The sequence below is a fragment of the Bacillus rossius genome, chromosome 7 (assembly GCF_032445375.1).
Source record: "Bacillus rossius redtenbacheri isolate Brsri chromosome 7, Brsri_v3, whole genome shotgun sequence".
Taxonomy (NCBI): domain Eukaryota; kingdom Metazoa; phylum Arthropoda; class Insecta; order Phasmatodea; family Bacillidae; genus Bacillus; species Bacillus rossius.
In genome coordinates, this window is record NC_086335.1 from 71598810 (window position 1) to 71618355 (window position 19546).

The 19546-nt window shown below is 50.6% G+C and overlaps 1 protein-coding gene across 4 annotated transcripts in view; it reads right to left on the reverse strand.

The window, feature by feature from the left end:
* Window positions 1-19546, reverse strand: part of LOC134534370 (protein spire) — a 105810-nt gene that overhangs the window by 7291 nt on the left and 78973 nt on the right. For 2 of the 4 annotated variants that reach the window (XM_063372823.1, XM_063372822.1), the window contains exons 8-9: window positions 5256-5347; window positions 755-926 (exon numbers count right to left, since the gene is read on the reverse strand). In XM_063372823.1, the coding sequence (XP_063228893.1) occupies window positions 755-926; window positions 5256-5347 (264 nt within the window). The remainder of the gene's footprint in view (window positions 1-754; window positions 927-5255; window positions 5348-19546) is intronic. The other 2 variants (XM_063372824.1, XM_063372825.1) reach the window with 2 other exon arrangements.

Genomic DNA, 19546 nt, shown 5'->3' on the forward strand with positions numbered 1-19546 from the left:
GGGCCTTATTGGTTAGATGCCTAAAACATTGGCTGAAATGTAGTGTTCGCGTTGTGGAAACAGTTTAAATGACATTTTAAAGAAAGTTTTTAACAATGGAGATTCCATTATATGTAGCAAGGTTAAAACATGACTAACTACGTCAAAGCATGCCAATGATCTGAGGGGGGGGGGGGGGGGGGGGATGGGAGGGTTTGTCTCTCTCCCCCTGAAATAAAGAAGCCCCTCACTGCTTGCGCTTGCAAAATTGTGACTGTGAAAAAGATTTGATGTCAAAACTATATTTTATGTATAACGAGCACCCTTACCAGAGATGACTTGTGTCTGTTAAAGCCACGCGCTAAACTTCTCGGGCCGCGTGTGCCCCACTGCACATCCAACAGATTTGCACCTCTGCCGTCTCTTGACAAGTCCTAACTACATGCTTTAAATGCACACATTTATTTGTCACTAATTTATCAATCTTGTGTTTAAAAATGTATTTCTATTAATATTATTTTTCTATTGGTTGTAATTCATGTGCGCTGTGTCGAAGAAGGAGGCACCGCGAGACCTCTGAAACCTCTTCCAGTCTGAGATCGCTAATGTTCAGTTATGTGGGCTGCGAGCTCTTGGTGGGTGCTCAGACACGAGTGCCGGGAGTCGCCGGGAGTCGGGACGGTGTTCCTGCCGCCAGCAGCTCGGGACGGGCATGCGAGGCAGCCATGCACACATGCGGAGCGGCAGACACACACACAGTAACCTGGAGGCGTACACGCTAGGGCGCTGTCGATGTAGCTGTGATACTCCTGGGGCGTGAGGGTACCTGTCCGGCGCCAGGGGGACGCCTTCTTGGTCGAGGAGCCGGCGTGGGAGTCCCTCTGGGTGCCGCGGACTGGCGGCGACGGCAGGTCCTCTTCGTCGTCATCGTCGTCCTCGTCCTGCAACTGAGCCGGCCTCCTCAGCCCCACTCTACATCACAGTCTGCGAGGACACTGCCACAAGCGCCACTCTGCAGGCGAGCCACCGAGGAGATGCCGTGTCGCCCTCAGCGCTGCTTCAGTTCGAACACAAGCCAGGTCCCTACCGGACTAAAACATGAAAGAAAAACCATCTTTCCGAGTGTCTTATACAAACATTCAAAGCAGCACTAAAAAAAGGTAACACAGATTGACACAAACTGGTATCATCCTCAGCAGCAATGTTGGGTAGCATCTGCACGTACTCCAGGGAGGACGACTGGCGCGTGCCAACTGCTGCAGCGGCGGGCATCAACACTCGGTGTGATAGTTCCAACTCGGCACACACCGGAACAACAGGCCTGACCCTCGCGTGGGGCAGCCGGCTCCTGTGTCAGCCCGTCCCATCGCCTCGGGCGGGAAACTACAGGTCCATTTTCATTTCCTTCAGAAGTTATATGAATGGTTTGCTCGTCGATAGCGGAAATATCAATAGGTCTAATCTCAAAATGAAATGTTTAGCTCTTGTCCGCCACTACTGGAGAAGAGACCGGTCACGTGGCTGCTGCCGGGCTCTGGTCGCCTCTGGACATTTCTTCTCGCAACATTACTGTGGCAGTTGTCGCACGCCGGCAACTACAGGCCGGAGTGTCATCTATACATGGAGTAAAGACTTGGGTGAATACGAGGCCTAATCCTTCAAGCCCTGTATGGAGCAACTCACCCCAAATCTTTGCTGTTCTAATGCACTTTAACACACTTAAAACGTGTTAGTCAAGCTCTACAAACTACACGTTGTTTAGTACATCAGCTGATACCCACTGAGGCTATGCTAGGTGATCTAGAGCAGCAGAAACTGGCCCCGCTACAGAGCGCGACTAGACAGCGAGGCACAAGGCCCGCCGCTACTCACCAACAGCTGCCAGCGTGGCCTCAGACAGTCTCCCCACTGCACCCGGGAGCAACACACAAGACACGGGACGAACAGCTAGAAGACAACATGGATGCCCGCTGGCGTCAATACGGCGAGCAGCGTTCAGCACCGCAGTCACTTCAAACTCACTCAAGTCCTTGCAGGTACCAAGTGCCCAAACAGCTACGAACACTTTCTACCAACTCAAAACTACACATTTATTTTATGTATGAGTACTTGACGATCTGAAGCATATCTTAAGCTATTATGCTGTCATCAGTCAACATCTGCTTAATGTGTATCTTAGTGCAATCTATAAAGCTGGTTATACCTATGATATATTGAACAGTAACTCTGTCACAGATATGGTGCCGATGTACCTTACTCTGCGCTTTACCATCCGTTGAATATAATCGGCCCATCCAATGTGCCTTATTTTTACAACATTCAACACAGAGTGGATCATAACAACATAATGGTATCCGCACGAACTGACCCTTATGTATGATTGGCTATTAGGGGTCGTCCATTAATCACGTGATGTTTTTTTAGCAAATTTTTAACCCCCCCCTCCCCCCTAGTGATTTGTGGTGAGATTTTAGACTCCCCCCCCCCCCCCCCCCTCCAATAAATCACATGTATTTTTTTGGTACAAAATATTTTTAACAATTTCAGAATATTATCTTTAAATATAGGGGCGCAACAACTAAATTTCCAAAAGGGGAGGGGGGGGGGGGCAATACACATCATCGATCCCCCCTATAAGTGGGGAGTCCGGGGGTCCTCCCCCGGGAAAATTTGTATTTCAAGGTGGAAAATGGTGCTTTTTAAACAGTTTTATTATCTAAAAATTGATTACACAGCACTTTCTTTGCCCCCGTTTGCCCCCACTTCAAGTTTTCAGAGGGGGGGGGGGGGAAATACCCTTCCCCCCTGTTGTTGCGCCCCTGTTTAAATATAGGTATAATCTAATTTAATTCTGGAAAATTAAGCACAGTGATAAAAAGTCCAGACACGCTTTAAGGTTGCAGGTTTATTCTCACTGGCATAAAAATAATAAAGGAAAGGCTTATATGTGATTTACGCATGTATTCGGCGCCAAAATCACAGTCTTACTGTGCCGGGTGGTTATTGTTGCGGCGGGCGGGGATATTGTTGCCTGGCTAAGGTGAGTCAAGGTCACGCGTCGCTTTTCGGTTTAGTATAAAACGGGCAAAAAAATAAATACACGTGATATCTCTCTACACCCCCCTCCCCGCTTGTGATATTTCGTAATTTTTCCCGGACCCCCCCCCCCCCCCCCCTTTCGAGCCTCATGTGATTAATGGACGATCCCTTACCTACTTAGGAAAGTTGTCCACCAAATGTGAAAACAATTATAGCAACTACCGTCACAAACCATGACAGACACAAAATAAGTACCTACCTACATTTGAACTTGGTGGGTTTAAAACTACTGCAGTTGAGCTGACCCTATTGCATTAAGGACACAACCTACTGCATTTGGGACACTGCCTACTGCATTTAGAACACAGCCTACTGTATTTGGAACATAGTCTACTGCATTTGGAAAACATCCTACTGCATTTGGAAAACAGCCTACTGCATTTGGGATACAGACTGCTGCATTTGGAACATAGCCTACTGGATTTGGAACATAGCCTACTTCCATGCTGTGGGTATAAACTTGGCTTAAAGGATGGGGGGCTCTATAGTTGCAAACACACGAGGAAAGCTAACACACATAATTAACTTAAAACTTTATTCTAAATCAATCACTACACTATTTAAGGACGTACTTTCCACTTGCTGTAATGAAACCACACAACCGCACTTAGTCACACTATTTCGAGTGCAACGGTAACAGTTCTCAGCCAATACATTGTTGATTCAGTGACAACAGTTTCTGCATTAAAAAAAATGTAATTTCGTATCGTTGCAACAAGAGCCGGCATGCAGTGTTAGTGTCCGAAATATTGTTCTTTAATTTAGGGTATTAAGTAATATATGACAATAACGTATTCAACAGTATTTTATAAGACTCTAGGACATGATTTTAAAACATATTATAAAAAATATATTTAAATAAGGTAGTGGTGCCATCCAATAATATCACGAGTTTATTTTGGTTCCAATTAAACTTGTAATGTTTCTAGATGTAACGGGAATGCCACAAGACTATTTAAACTCTGTATCTCATAGAAAAAATTTCAAAAATTATGGAAAAATAACTCTTATTTATAAAGTTAAATACAAATGTTCCAGGATAAATATTATTTTTGCCATGAAAAAATTAAAATCTAAAAATTATTTTTATTTCTGTTTGTCACAGTACAGTATCAATTCTTGGCAGTTGGTGTAAATGTAGTAAGTGCGTGTACAGTCAGGTCCGCACTGCACTGGCCTACAAGGGGCGACAAGGCTGGCATCAGAGGAGAACAGGGGGAGTGGCGGGGCAGGAAAAGGCATCAATTACTTTTTTCCCAAAGGTCAATTTTAATTTTGAGGATGCCCTGAATACTTGTTTCGAAAAATGTTTACCTCACAGTGCCTCAAAAGAAGGAATAATGGCCGATTTAGTTATATGATTTTTGTAGTGTAGGAATGAGATACCTTTCAGACTATTGTAACTAGAACTACCCGACTGCAATCAAGCATCCCTACAGAGCACAAGGGGGGAGGGGCAACTGGCAGTTGACAGTTGACAGTTGACAGTTGGCAGCACCGGAGGTGACCCACATCTGGCTGGCAGCCCGGTCGATAGCGCGCAAGATGGCGTCGCACCTGGCCTGGCTTGCGGGCGGCAGTTGGCGCGGCGTGGCGGCAGAGCGCCGAACCACACAGCCACATACCCTACTGTCACGCTGTCACGCTGTCACGCTGTCAAGTGGTGGCAGCTTCTCCACCTGTCACGCCAGCCAGTTCCCCCCTGGTCTCCCTGTTTTCCTGCCCCATTGAAACTTCGTTCTCAATGGTGTGTGTATGTTTATATGCATAATATTATTGAACATTATTATCATGACACATTTCAACAAACATGCATTACATTAAAATGTGACTATACATTTTTTAGTCTTTCCTGCACATTGCTATCATTTACACCAACACGCCAATCTGAAATAGAACATGGATATATTTGTTTCGTCAAACATTGAAACTAGATATCATTCATTCTTGTGATCAGGCGTTATAACTATAGATATATTTGAATGGGTTGTTTTTAGTCCGGTGGACCAGAGCATCGCAGTTTGATAAATGATCAAGTGAACAAATCAACGAACAAGTGCAACTGTCCCCTGATTTGTGCGGGGAACTGTGGAACAGTCCCTACTCTGGAAATGGCGAATGGCGGTGAACTAGGCTGTCGAGACACACGTGACACCAGCAGGCACACAGTCTGTTACCTTGAGGCGGGAGAAGTCGACCCTGATGAGGCGGCGGGTGGACTTGGGCGTGTCCTTGGACGCAGGGGGCGCCACGGGCTCCACCGGGATCACTGCAACACACGGCCGTCACTGCCGTCACTGCCGTCACTGCCGTCACTGCCTCGGCGCTCCAGGGCTAACGACTCGGCTAGCTCACGTCGGAGCTCACACGTTGCTTTGTTACTTCGAGCAACTGCAGGTACGAGAGAGCGTGAGTGTATGGTCGGCGTATGCATATTATGTGATAAGTTAATTAGCATAATATAGAGGGGTAAATAATGAGTAGTTTTAGTTACCAAAGTGTTACTATGTAGTTTACATAGGTATTTTTTTTTGTGAATTATAGTTTTTGTTCTTGTTTTGTTTCTCTTTTTTAAATTTTATATTTGTATTATACACCTACTTTTTTCTCCCTAAGAAATGAGACTTTACTTTTAAGAGCATATATTGAGAAATAAATAATTAATTATACATCCCCCCCCCCCCCCCACGGTTTTTAAGTTTGAGTTATTTTCTTAGCTTAGCCTTTTTTTTTTAAGTGATTAAGTCATTGTTTCACTAATTAATGTTTATTTTTATTTGTAAAAGTTTTTTTAAATGTGGTTAAGTGTGGTTTCCGCACTTTAACTTCGCCAAATGTAAAAATAAGACGAACGAATAAAATTAAGTACATGAACTACCCTCCAACAAATCCTTTCAACGAACACACTAGCCCCTTGCTAATGTTTGTGTGCTGCAGAATGACTGGTTCCTCCAGCAGCCCTGCAGCAGGATGTGACGTCAGAACTCCCGGGGTTGTCCCCCGACAATCAATGGTAGAGATTTTTGCAAGAAAAACTAACTTCTTTATTGGGCACGAATTAAAAACCAGCCTTAGCTGAGACAGAGACGCGATAGCCCGTATATGAGGCACTTTCTACAATCTGCATGGTTCTGTAAGTGGTTCGTGGTCGAGATACACTTTGAGTCTCTTCACTTGGGATCAGTTGGCGTAGCTAGTGACTGGCGCCCCTGGCCAGACTTGAAAATGGCGGCCCCTTCTGGATGAAAAGAGAGAGAGAGAGAGGGGGGGGGGGGGGGTTCAGTAACAGCGAAACCGTCGTGGCGGCCAAACCCCCACCCCTCCTTCCCTGCGCCGGCGACCCTGGCGGGGGCCACCCCTGCCACCCGCTTGCTGCGCCACTGCTTGGGATTATCTTCCAGAATCCTTGAGGGGTGCATTGCTGTGACCACGCGCGCCTAACGCCGACACTAACACGTCACCGCACTGCGACCACCTTCCCGGGGACACGACACGACGGCAACTCGCCACACGGCCTATGTCCGAGTGCCCGAATGTCCGAGTGCCCGAGTGTCCGAGTGCCCGAGTGGTCGAGTGGCCGAGTACCCGAGTGGCCGAGTGGTCGAGTGGCCGAGTACCCGAGTGGTCGAGTGGCCGAGTGGTCGAGTGCCCGAGTGCCCGAGTGGCCGAGTGGTCGAGTGGCCGAGTGGTCGAGTGCCCGAGGGGCCGAGTGGTCGAGTGCCCGAGTGGCCGAGTGGTCGAGTGCCCGAGTGGCCGAGTGGCCGAGTGCCCGAGTGTCCGAGTGCCCGAGTGTCCGAGTGCCCGAGTGTCCGAGTGCCCGAGTGGCCGAGTACCCGAGTGGTCGAGTGGCCGAGTACCTGAGTGGCCGAGTGGTCGAGTGGCCGAGTACCCGAGTGGTCGAGTGGCCGAGTGGTCGAGTGGCCGAGTGGTCGAGTGGCCGAGTGCCCGAGTGGCCGAGTGGTCGAGTGGTCGAGTGCCCGAGTGGCCGAGTGGTCGAGTGGCCGAGTACCCGAGTGGCCGAGTGGTCGAGTGCCCGAGTACCCGAGTGGCCGAGTGGTCGAGTGCCCGAGTGCCCGAGTGGCCGAGTACCCGAGTGGCCGAGTGGCCGAGTAGCCGAGTGCCCGAGTGCCCGAGTGGCCGAGTGCCCGAGTGGCCGAGTGGTCGAGTGGCAGAGTACCCGAGTGGCCGAGTGGCCGAGTGGTCGAGTACCCGAGTGGCCGAGTGGCCGAGTACCCGAGTGGCCGAGTGCCCGAGTGGTCGAGTGCCCGAGTGGCCGAGTGGCCGAGTGGCCGAGTGGCCGAGTGGTCGAGTACCCGAGTGGCCGAGTGGCCGAGTACCCGAGTGGCCGAGTGGCCGAGTGGCCGAGTGCCCGAGTGGCCGAGTGCCCGAGTGGCCGAGTGCCCGAGTGGCCGAGTGGCCGAGTACCCGAGTGCCCGAGTGGCCGAGTGGCCGAGTACCCGAGTGCCCGAGTGGCCGAGTGGCCGAGTACCCGAGTACCCGAGTGCCCGAGTGCCCGAGTGGCCGAGTGGCCGAGTGCCCGAGTGGTCGAGTGGCCGAGTGCCCGAGTGCCCGAGTGGCCGAGTGGTCGAGTGCCCGAGTGGCCGAGTGGCCGAGTACCCGAGTGGCCGAGTGGTCGAGTGGCCGAGTGCCCGAGTGCCCGAGTGCCCGAGTGGCCGAGTACCCGAGTGGCCGAGTGGTCGAGTGCCCGAGTGGCCGAGTGGCCGAGTGGCCGAGTGGCCGAGTGGTCGAGTGGCCGAGTGCCCGAGTGGCCGAGTGGTCGAGTGCCCGAGTGGCCGAGTGGTCGAGTGCCCGAGTGGTCGAGTGGTCGAGTGGCCGAGTGGTCGAGTGGCCGAGTGGTCGAGTGCCCGAGTGGCCGAGTGGTCGAGTGGTCGAGTGGTCGAGTGGCCGAGTGCCCGAGTGGTCGAGTGGCCGAGTGCCCGAGTGGCCGAGTGGCCGAGTGCCCGAGTGGTCGAGTGCCCGAGTGGTCGAGTGGCCGAGTGCCCGAGTGGCCGAGTGGCCGAGTGGTCGAGTGGCCGAGTGGTCGAGTGCCCGAGTGCCCGAGTGGTCGAGTGCCCGAGTGCCCGAGTGGCCGAGTGGTCGAGTGGTCGAGTGCCCGAGTGCCCGAGTGCCCGAGTGCCCGAGTGGTCGAGTGCCCGAGTGCCCGAGTGCCCGAGTGGCCGAGTGGCCGAGTGGCCGAGTGGTCGAGTGGCCGAGTGGTCGAGTGGCCGAGTGGTCGAGTGGTCGAGTGCCCGAGTGGTCGAGTGCCCGAGTGGTCGAGTGCCCGAGTGGCCGAGTGGTCGAGTGGTCGAGTGCCCGAGTGCCCGAGTGCCCGAGTGGCCGAGTGGTCGAGTGCCCGAGTGGCCGAGTGCCCGAGTGGCCGAGTGGTCGAGTGGTCGAGTGCCCGAGTGGTCGAGTGCCCGAGTGGCCGAGTGGTCGAGTGCCCGAGTGGCCGAGTGGTCGAGTGCCCGAGTGGCCGAGTGCCCGAGTGCCCGAGTGGTCGAGTGGCCGAGTGGTCGAGTGCCCGAGTGCCCGAGTGGCCGAGTGGTCGAGTGGCCGAGTACCCGAGTGGTCGAGTGGTCGAGTGGCCGAGTGGTCGAGTGCCCGAGTGCCCGAGTGGCCGAGTGGTCGAGTGGCCGAGTGCCCGAGTGGTCGAGTGGCCGAGTGCCCGAGTGGCCGAGTGGCCGAGTGCCCGAGTGGTCGAGTGCCCGAGTGGCCGAGTGGTCGAGTGCCCGAGTGGCCGAGTGCCCGAGTGGTCGAGTGGTCGAGTGCCCGAGTGCCCGAGTGGCCGAGTGGTCGAGTGGCCGAGTGGTCGAGTGCCCGAGTGGCCGAGTGGTCGAGTGCCCGAGTGGCCGAGTGCCCGAGTGGTCGAGTGCCCGAGTGGCCGAGTGGTCGAGTGGTCGAGTGCCCGAGTGGTCGAGTGCCCGAGTGGCCGAGTGGTCGAGTGCCCGAGTGGCCGAGTGCCCGAGTGCCCGAGTGGCCGAGTGCCCGAGTGGCCGAGTGGCCGAGTGGCCGAGTGGTCGAGTGGTCGAGTGCCCGAGTGGCCGAGTGGTCGAGTGGTCGAGTGCCCGAGTGGTCGAGTGCCCGAGTGCCCGAGTGGCCGAGTGCCCGAGTGGCCGAGTGCCCGAGTGGCCGAGTGGTCGAGTGCCCGAGTGCCCGAGTGCCCGAGTGGCCGAGTGGTCGAGTGCCCGAGTGGCCGAGTGGCCGAGTGGTCGAGTGGCCGAGTGGTCGAGTGCCCGAGTGCCCGAGTGGCCGAGTGGTCGAGTGGTCGAGTGCCCGAGTGGTCGAGTGCCCGAGTGGCCGAGTGGTCGAGTGCCCGAGTGGCCGAGTGCCCGAGTGGTCGAGTGGTCGAGTGCCCGAGTGCCCGAGTGCCCGAGTGGTCGAGTGCCCGAGTGGCCGAGTGGTCGAGTGCCCGAGTGCCCGAGTGGCCGAGTGGTCGAGTGGTCGAGTGCCCGAGTGGTCGAGTGCCCGAGTGGCCGAGTGGTCGAGTGCCCGAGTGCCCGAGTGCCCGAGTGCCCGAGTGGTCGAGTGGTCGAGTGCCCGAGTGGCCGAGTGGCCGAGTGCCCGAGTGCCCGAGTGCCCGAGTGGCCGAGTGCCCGAGTGGCCGAGTGGTCGAGTGGCCGAGTGCCCGAGTGGCCGAGTGCCCGAGTGGCCGAGTGGCCGAGTGCCCGAGTGGCCGAGTGGCCGAGTGGCCGAGTGCCCGAGTGGCCGAGTGGTCGAGTGGCCGAGTGCCCGAGTGCCCGAGTGCCCGAGTGCCCGAGTGGCCGAGTGGCCGAGTGCCCGAGTGCCCGAGTGGCCGAGTGGTCGAGTGGCAGGGAGCACACCGAGGAAACAGCCAGCAGGAAGCTGGGGGCTGCGAGGCGCGGGTCTAGCAGTTCTGCTTTCAAGGAGACTAGACCGGTTCTGTTCTAGGCAGCGAGGCCACGGCCATGGTGCCCCGTCACGCACTGCGTGTGCACGGCTCAGAGTGAGGCTCAGGCATTTCCTTGCCTGTTGGGCGCCTTAATAAAAATACAATACATAAAATACTAATAACAGCAATTGATGATAAATTCCACCAAAAGGCAGACTGACTGTCATTACGGTTGGACATGAACAATCTTACTTGGGTAAATAAAATACTTTAATAAAATACGGAATACTGACTGCAAGAACCAGATGAAATGAGATTAGTAAACTTTTATATTTGATTTTGAATAATTTATACTATTCGCAAACAAATAACATAATTATTCAAACAATGATTCAGGAGCCGGTCTCGCCGACTACTGACTACTGGATCCGCGGACTGCGAGGAGACGCAGGCGATGTGCGACATCTCGGCATCTGGCGGAAGTCAGGTCGAGAATGCGACGGAAGTGCGTGACAGACAGTGGGGAGAAGCGAGCGGGATCGGCGACAGGGCGGTGCAGTTGCCACGTCACTTCTCTTAATGCCTCACGAATACTTTGTGAAATAACAATAATGAATAGTCAGGAAGGCGAGAGACCAGGCTCGGAGCCGGCTGGCGGCCCTGCACGGCCTCTGACGTCACGTGGCCGCCACTGACGCAAGTAAGACATGCCGCGCGTGCCTGGCCGGATTACAAGGGTCGTCGCTCCCCCCCTCCCCTTCGTCCTGCCTCGGCGCCGCTAGCTATCTCTGAGCGGCCTTGGGAATTCCACCGGCGGGCGCGCGAGCTAACGACGTCCTTCTCGACTGTTCGGGAGTCGGGTCGGCCCGGGATGTCGTGGCTCTTCACGGCCTCTCTCGTCGCTTCGAGAAGGACGGCCCTGGGTACCTAGGCCGCGACAGTTCGGAGCGGATTCCGAGCGACAGCGGCGAAGAAGGTGAGACCCCCCCCCCCCCCCTTCCCCCTGAGAGTGGCACGTATTTTTATAATTATATTAAAATAGATGGCTTGTGATAGATTAGAAGTTACATATTACTGGCGAGTACTGAAATATTACCTCACTTTTCTCTCATAATTTTGAATTTTAACGTTTTTCTATGACTGCAATGAAAATAAAAGAGGAAACTGCTTTCCGACTGCTATGCCCGCAGGCTTGTGCTATGGAAATAATTGACGAAACTGCGCTTCATGCGCGGATGACGACGATGTTCCAAAACGGAACAATATATACACCAAATAGCATTTACAGATTATCAATATTCTTAATATCAACCACGAGTGCAGGTGATACCTTTCCATAAACCCTTAAGACTGGGCTTAACTGTTGCTGGATTGTTTACATAACCCTTAAATCTGTATGATAACACACCACTAAATTTCAAAATGACGCCACGTTGAGACGATACATAGCTTACACTCGTACACTGGGACATTAGACAGCTGTCACTTGTATAGCTTACACTCGTACAGTTGGACATTAGACAGCTGTCACTTGCATAGCTTACACTCGTACAGTTGGACATTAGACAGCTGTCACTTGCAAGTCGACGCCAGGTAGGAATTAATGTATGCTTTCCTTGGGCTCGCACGACGCCACCTGGTGCGCTGAGAAGCAACAGTCAACATCAACAGTAGGCGCGGCGTGTGTGTGACCTTCACTTCCCCTCTCTTGGCCAGCAATGGACCCCCTCCCCACACGTTATAAGATAGTTTGAGGCGTGCCCACGTAAACAACACGGCAGTAGAGCCTTGAACACAGAGCGACGGGACAGAAGTCACAAATTAGGGTTTCCCCCTTTTCTTTGATAACCCAGCGCTCTTAGCCGTAAGGCCCTGCCGCCCTGGGGCCCCCACGGGCGTGGATGCGGATACGCCGCATACGCAACCAGGAAGAGCGTTAGAGCTTTTGGCTATGCAAAGGGACTGAGGCTACCCATCTCAGTTTATGCACCACCTCCGGCCCCCTACTCCACTCAGCTAACCAGCAAGTTGGATGCTCCCTTGCCCTCTGGAGTATCACTTCTGGCGCCTACCCCGGTCTCCCGCCTCACACTGGGACTCCTCAATCACCCAGCGAACCCGCGGTCCGGTGGAGGCCTACCCAACCTCTGCCAGCTGTCCAGGCTGGTTACCGGAGCTGTCCTCGTCGCTCACGTCGGTACTTCAATGGGCTAGGGAACCCTGATACCTGCCCCTAAAGCACTCGGGGCACCACTCCCAAGTACGAGTCCTACCTCACCAAGAATCCTGGGCCATAAGAAAACCTCAGCGGGGAACCATTCAAACATGATGGATTCTTCCCGTACTACGACCAACTTTTGGTCTCGTCGGCAGACTGTTCTCCGGTAGTTTGACCAGACCACCGCGCTTCAGAGTGCAGCCACGAGGTGTCCTCGTCGCCTCGGAAAGCCCTCCGACCCGCCGTACCTCGGCCCGGCGGGTTTACAGCCGATTAAGGCCCGGATGCAACTGCACCCCTCCGGCGACGACCGCCATCAACCCCGGCTGGAAAATGGCAGTCACAGTGCACAGGCAGGAAGCACCTGGGGGTTGCCTCAGTACCTCCACCGACTGCAAGGCTAAAGGGGAAACCTCGCCGTGCAGTTTACAGCCCGTTTTTAGGCCCGGGTGCCTGCTCTCCAGCGCCACTGCCAGAGAGGCCAAGTCCGCTCCCGCCAGAGCGACGGGACAGCTGGAAGAGCCTGCACGGCTAGCAGTGGCCGGGCAGAGGAGCTGTGCCGTGTGGGCCGGCGACTCATCGATCCCTGCAGGCCTGTGACGTCACCCGGCTCCCGGCAGTCCCTGCGCTCCGACACGCGGGAAGCCTTCTTTTCACAGCCGAGAGAGCCAAAACCCCGAAGTTTCGTGCTTTTTCCCCGTATCTTTAATGTAGCTATCCTAACCGAATCAACCGTCCACAATGTTTTAAAGTATTTATAATGTATAATTGACCATTGGTATCGTTTTATCAACACCGCCATATTTATTTACAATGAACAAAAAAAAAACATGAATATGCAGGATCGGGAGATTGTCTCTCTGGCGTGTGAAGAGAAGGCTTGCCCCGACACGCGGCCACACGAGGCTGCGAGGTTGGCAGCCCCGGGCTTGTTGACGGCCGAGGCACGCCCCGCGCGGAGACCCGAGGCCACACAGCCCGGGACAGCCGCCACTGCACAGCCCCGGCAGCTCCAGGCACCCGCCCGCGCCAGCAGCTGGCCGAGCACACACGCACACACACACACACACACACACAGCACACACACACACAGGGGGGGGGGGGGGGGGACACTTCATAGGGCAAGGCAATCTCATTTTTCTAGTTGCTATACAGTTTTATCCAACATCTGAACACGAAAATTATAATCAAAATACCACGTTGATTAAATAAACATTACATTTGTTTTAACATTTTATCAAATTTATGGCATAAATTGGTATTGTTGAAATGAAAATAATATATTTACTTAAAAGAAAATAAACAAATTTTCGTTGGCATGTTGAACCACTTGTTTATCCAACAACACCATAATTAATGGCGTCGGCGTTGAATTAAGCAATATTAGGTTTAATAAAAAAATTTCTAAGGAAATTTTGTTTCAATCATTTTGAAATAGTAATCTCGTTAAATAATATCAATGATTTTATAAACTACTTTATAAATCACTGTTATGAAACATGCCTGATTCGGCTACGTGTTGTGTTTACTGGTACAAGAGAAGAGATAATAATAATAATTAAATTTACTTTAAGTTTCCGCTTGACAAAACTAGGTATGTGTAAATTATTAAAACGAAACAAAATAAAAGTTTTGTGTAATTAAAATAGTGATGAGCATTTTGTTTTCATGCCCTACAGAATTTCCTCTTTTTAGGCAGTATGTAGTCGCACGTTGAGGACAGCACACAATAAAATAATACCTAGGTACTGTTCTAAATGTCAATGAGTCTCAAATTCTGCTCAAACTTGCTGCTTATGTACTTTAATTAGTTTAAATGTTTTGTATGAATTTAATTTTTAGGTCGAGAGGGAGGTGTGGGTAAAAATTTTGTATTGCGTATCCAAGTCTATCCCTTGATTCTAATGGCATGATCCTGTGGTAATGATTCTTGCTGTTTTAACATTAATTAAAACAGCAAGCATCATGTGCCACCGGATAAATCATACATGATCATCTCAACAGGATCAAGGGATAAACTTGGATACGTGATACGGATTAATTACCGAGGTGAGGGTTGCGATAAAATGAAGTGTCTTACATTTTTATGTTGAAATTAAGGTTTTTTTTCCTTAACAATTGTTATACACCTGTCTTCAAGAAGTGAAGATACGAGAATGATTTGTACTTTCACCTAATCCATAAAGAATTAGGTGCCATTGGTAACAGCTTCATTTCAGTTGTACAACTTAGGCAGTTAAATTTGCCAGAAATACACATTGCCTGTGTTAATGATTAAATACTTCTGCACGTTTTTTTTATGCATTAGTTTTGTTTGCGATTTGTAATGAAATTCGGTAGGTACCTACGAAAATCCTAACCTTAACTTCAATCAACGTGATTCTACTAGAACAGAAATTGTTTCTTGGACATAAAAAATGCAGCAATTTAATATAATCCGAAAATATGTTACATGTTATATGCATTTTAACAAATGTTATGATACGTAAACAAAACATTATTAACCGAAATGAGGTTAAGGCAAACACTGTCCCGAAGGTAAGAAATTTACTTATTGTTTTAAAAATATTGCTCTCCGAAATCATTTTATGTTACGTTTATCGATATTTAGTTAAATGATTTGCTTATAAGGAAAAAAAAATAAAATCAATATTTTTATAAATATTAATGCATGCACGAAAAAAGTCACAAGCTCGCCAACATTCAGTTGAAGCTGCAAATTTCCCTACTATTCAAATTAGTGTTTTAAGCATATTAACTGCAAATTGTACTTTCTACGATCAATGTTGTATTTAAATTAAAATTTACTTATAATTTGAAACGTAAGTCTTACTCCAGAAGGTACTTTATCTCGGTTTTAAGCCATTGCAACTTCGTTTTAATGTTCGTCAAGTTTGCGTTTTTGTATAGCAACTAGAGCATTTCTGAATAAAAAAAACGTAGAACTGCAATAGCATTGAGTGTCCACTCTGTACTAGTACTTTATTTACTCTATGCACACACACACACACAGAGGAGCGGCGTCGTGGCGACATCTCACTCGCTTCCTGCAGGTTTCCACGGTTGTAACAGCAAAATGTCGCCTCCCTCCCAACTGGAAACTAATCCGCATGGAAACGTGTTATTCCAGCGGCACGTGTTGTTACGTACTGAAATGGGAACAGGGAGCGAGTGTCGAGGTGACGGCAGAGCCGCTAGACCTGTTAGCAGCACATCACCGTCCCTCTGTCCCCTGGTGATTAGCGGCGTGGTCCGTCAGGCGGTCATTAGCGAGGAGCAGGCCTGCGACCCCTGTCACACTCGTCACAGCTGTCAGCGACCACGTGTGGGCTAGCCTGAGCTCCAGACCGCCACACCACTGCACGTGCAGACTGCTGGCTTGTTCTCACAGGCAGGGTTCATCGCCACACACTGGCTGAGTGGTGAGAGAGTGGCGCCGGGCGGGCCAGAGTGCTGCTAGCCGCCAGAGTGCACACTCGACAAGTGCACTGGGCCTGCGGTGGCGCAGGCAGACACAGCTCGCTCTGCAAGCTGCTATCACAGCCTGTCACCCGCACTGCTGGACGCGACACCACACACTGCCGTGGCGGAGGAAGGAACAACACGGACGAATAAAACATACGGTAAAAAAAAAAATTGGTTGTCTGTGAAGTCGGTTTGCGGACGATAGTTTAACGTGACAACGTCATAACAAAATGTTGATGAAATTATTGCATACTTTTATGAATAAAATTGAATCATTTTTATTTTAATAATAAAAGAATTATACTAGTAATCAGATTTTTAAAATGCAATAATAATTAACCTTTATTGCCTAAATTATTTTTGTAATAAGCAATGAAAACCACATTAACTTTTCACTTCACTTTATAAAGAGTCGAGTGGAAGAGAGATAGATGCGGCGCAAGCGTACAATGAGTGTAACGGAACAATGTGCGTAACGGGACACTTTTTCGTGCGTGCAGCCGGCATTCATCTATTTATTAGACGTTGTCACGCCAATAAAAAGAAAATGTGAGCGACACTAAGTACTCGCCACAGACGTGTAACACCTAACCTAGGTAACGAGCCAACTCATGTGTTCTCATGTTGCAAATTAACTTACAATACGAATCTAGGACACCGGATTTAACGTAGAATTCTTTAAAATGGTGCCGAGTGTGATAAACACTACTAGAATTTATACTTCAATGACTTCACTAAAAAATTAACCCGAAACATTTAAACATAATAACATACTGTTGACTCCAGGTATGTGTTTGTATATTTATTTTTGTTTAAACGACTTATATCAGGCTGTAAATCCTTCCTACAACTATTTAACACGACATTCTCCCATTCAACACGGCGTCGAATAAATTAAACAATTTCTTGAATTTCTACAGTATTGTTACGATTTTTTGTGGGGGGAAACTGGGTTTGTAAGGGATGATAGCCCAATTAAGTTTTATTTATTACTAATATTTACAATAATAACAAATAATTGTACTTAAAAATGTGCGATCACAAATCACTGGCACTTAAGAATGTTTATTCTCCAGTCACGCAATGTCTGTCCAGTCCGCAGTTCGCACTCCTCACTGGAGCTGGGCTCAGCAGTGGTTCGCCCCTCACCTCGCGCCTGTCCACGCATACGAACTCCACGTCTCGCCACTCTCACGCCGATGTCGCACTTCTCTCACTCGCGGAACTCCCGCGGAGGCCGGTACACTGCTCGAGTACCCAGGGGCGCCCGTCTCGAACCAACGAGAGAGGCCGTGGCGAGTCGCGTCATCCCGAGCCGACCCGGCGCCCGAAACAACGTGAAGAAGGCGGTGTTTATTCTCGGCGGCCCGCGGAATCCCCAAGGCCGCTCGGCGACAGACACCAGCGGGGAGGGGGAGCGACGACCCTTGTAATCCGACCAGGCGCGCGCGGCAAGTCTCACGTCAGCGGCGTCACGTGACACGCGCGTGTGACGCCAAAGCCGTGCAGGGCCGCCAACCTGCTGCGAACCTGGCGCGCGCCGCGGTCTGGTCTCTAGCGTTCCTGCCGTTATGATGAATTATGCGCTATCTTTTGCTTTTGATGTTAACTACAGCATTATTTTAATTTGAATGCCACATTCTAACGTATTTTTTTTAAACAGACCATTACTTATTGTTATGACTATAAAGGATAACAAAAAAAAAAGAAACCCAGGCTTTGGTCCTTATTTTCTACAGGGAATTTCATTAAAATACTGCCCATCTTAACAGTAATTTCCCTTTAGCTCGCGCCATCCACCACAGATGACAGCAGCGTGGTTACACATTACCGTTACATGTGACTTCCGTTCCATCCACGACATTACTCCCACCAAATGCCTTATACCGAGAGGGAAGATGTTGCACTCAAAAACCACAATTTTTATAAACATGGTGACGTAAAACAGGCAAAGTTTTTTTTTTTTTTTTTTTAAATATTTTTTCTCTACTTAATTTTCGCACAATAAGTCGAGAACAAAAATACACATACAAAAATTGTTATACAAAAAGTGGAACAGAATTTAAAAAAAAAAAAAAAAGTATCCAAAGTGCACACGGTCGCCCCCAGATCAAACAGCTCTATGCCTTTCCCTCCAAGCGCTTCGAGAGCATAGGGCAGACTATCTTTATACATTAAGATTCCATATGCTATAGCAATATTTGCAACTATAACCGGAGGAAAACGACTTCATCGCCCGCTGAGTAAAACTATACAGATATCATGTGAACTATTGTGCCACCTTCAAGCATTTTGGTCTGGAGGTTTCTATCTGGAACCAGTTCACTGACTGCTTTACTGCATGTAATTGATCCCCGCATGACTGTGGCTACGCAGGTTTTACCTGGACCACTCTAGCTAGCCAATGAACCCCAGTAGCATCACATGCGCGTGACCTCTCCCGCGTGTTGAAGTGTGTAGGCAATACGCCCGAGACACGCCAAGTCCTCACGTATCCTGGACACGTCTGGGTCGGACCTAGTACACGCGGCATGTCTCACTACAGGAGAACATCACAGTCGATTCCTCGCGCAGATTGCGTGTTTGGATGTAATCATCACATCACTTGTCATGTTATTTCCAATAAGGACTGACAGTTTCGACAGTAACACAATGACATCACGTGATCCACTCGTTCTGTCGAGCCGCCAGTGTGACCGAGGCTACCTGGGCTGTAGGGGCCCACCGAGGCATCTCAGCAGCGCGCGGCGCTTCAAGCCGGCGGGTAACGGAGGGAGAGCGAGCGAGAGAGAGAGAGAGAGAGAGAGAGAGAGAGGTGTCCCAGGCACATCGATCCGCCAGTCGCCAGTGGGGCCACCACACCGGCCCCTACTCCCGCTCGGACTGAGGCTGTTCACGAGCACACACTGCGTGCCTGGTGGTCTGTGACTTCTCAGACAACACCGAGCATACTGACCTACAAACAACTCTCACTCAGGCCCTGGGACCACAAGCAGCGCATAAACCACATTCCACTTATCCTCCTGCATCTGTGCATCTGAGCATCTGTGCTCCGCTGCGACACGGCACATTGTTGTTACCGCCTGTATGTCCCTGTGTACACTACACTCGCTGCACCGAGCTGTGGGAAGTGCTGCCAACTGTCTGCACGGCACGCGACATGTCCCGCCACAACACTTGCTCGGACGCGAGACAGCACCACTGGCTGTCAGGCCTTCAGGAACACACGAGAAGCCAGAACTCTCCGATAAACCTTGTGAAGCCATGAAGCCATAGGCAGAGCAGTATAAGTATTATTGATTGTTGCAGCTGGCGTCCATGATCTAGTGCCACGGCTACCACCCTGCTCACTGCAGGGGCAGGGGCGTAACCAGGGGGGGGGGGGTTTAGGGGTTCAACCCCCCCCCCTACCTTAGCGCCAAATATTTAATTAATTTCTTATTCATCACTCAAACAAATTTCATATTAAAATTAATAAATTTTTTACCATTACAATATTTAAATTTAAGAACCGAAAACTGCTGAAATAGCACTATTTTACACCTTAAAATCCAAATTTTCCAGGGGAAGGACCCCCGGACCCACCGCTTTAATAAGGGGGGGGGGGGGGAGGGGCATGCTTTTTAACACCCCCCATACACAAATCCTGGCTACGCCACTGTGCAGGGGGGTGGGGGTTGTGAGTGGAGTGATATCACGTGATAAGCCACGCGCTGCATGATGAGCTCCCACATGCGAACCAACTACACAAACCATCTATCCCCGGTTCTTTTCATTGTTTAGCATCTATAAATGTCATTAATGGCTCGACAGTATTATATCACTGTTATTAATAAAAAAACAATGTGTTTGCCCCCCCCCCCCCCCATAGTGCGACACCAACACACAGCATGTGCTCGCATTAGAGCTGTAGCAAACCGTATGTATTCGTTACT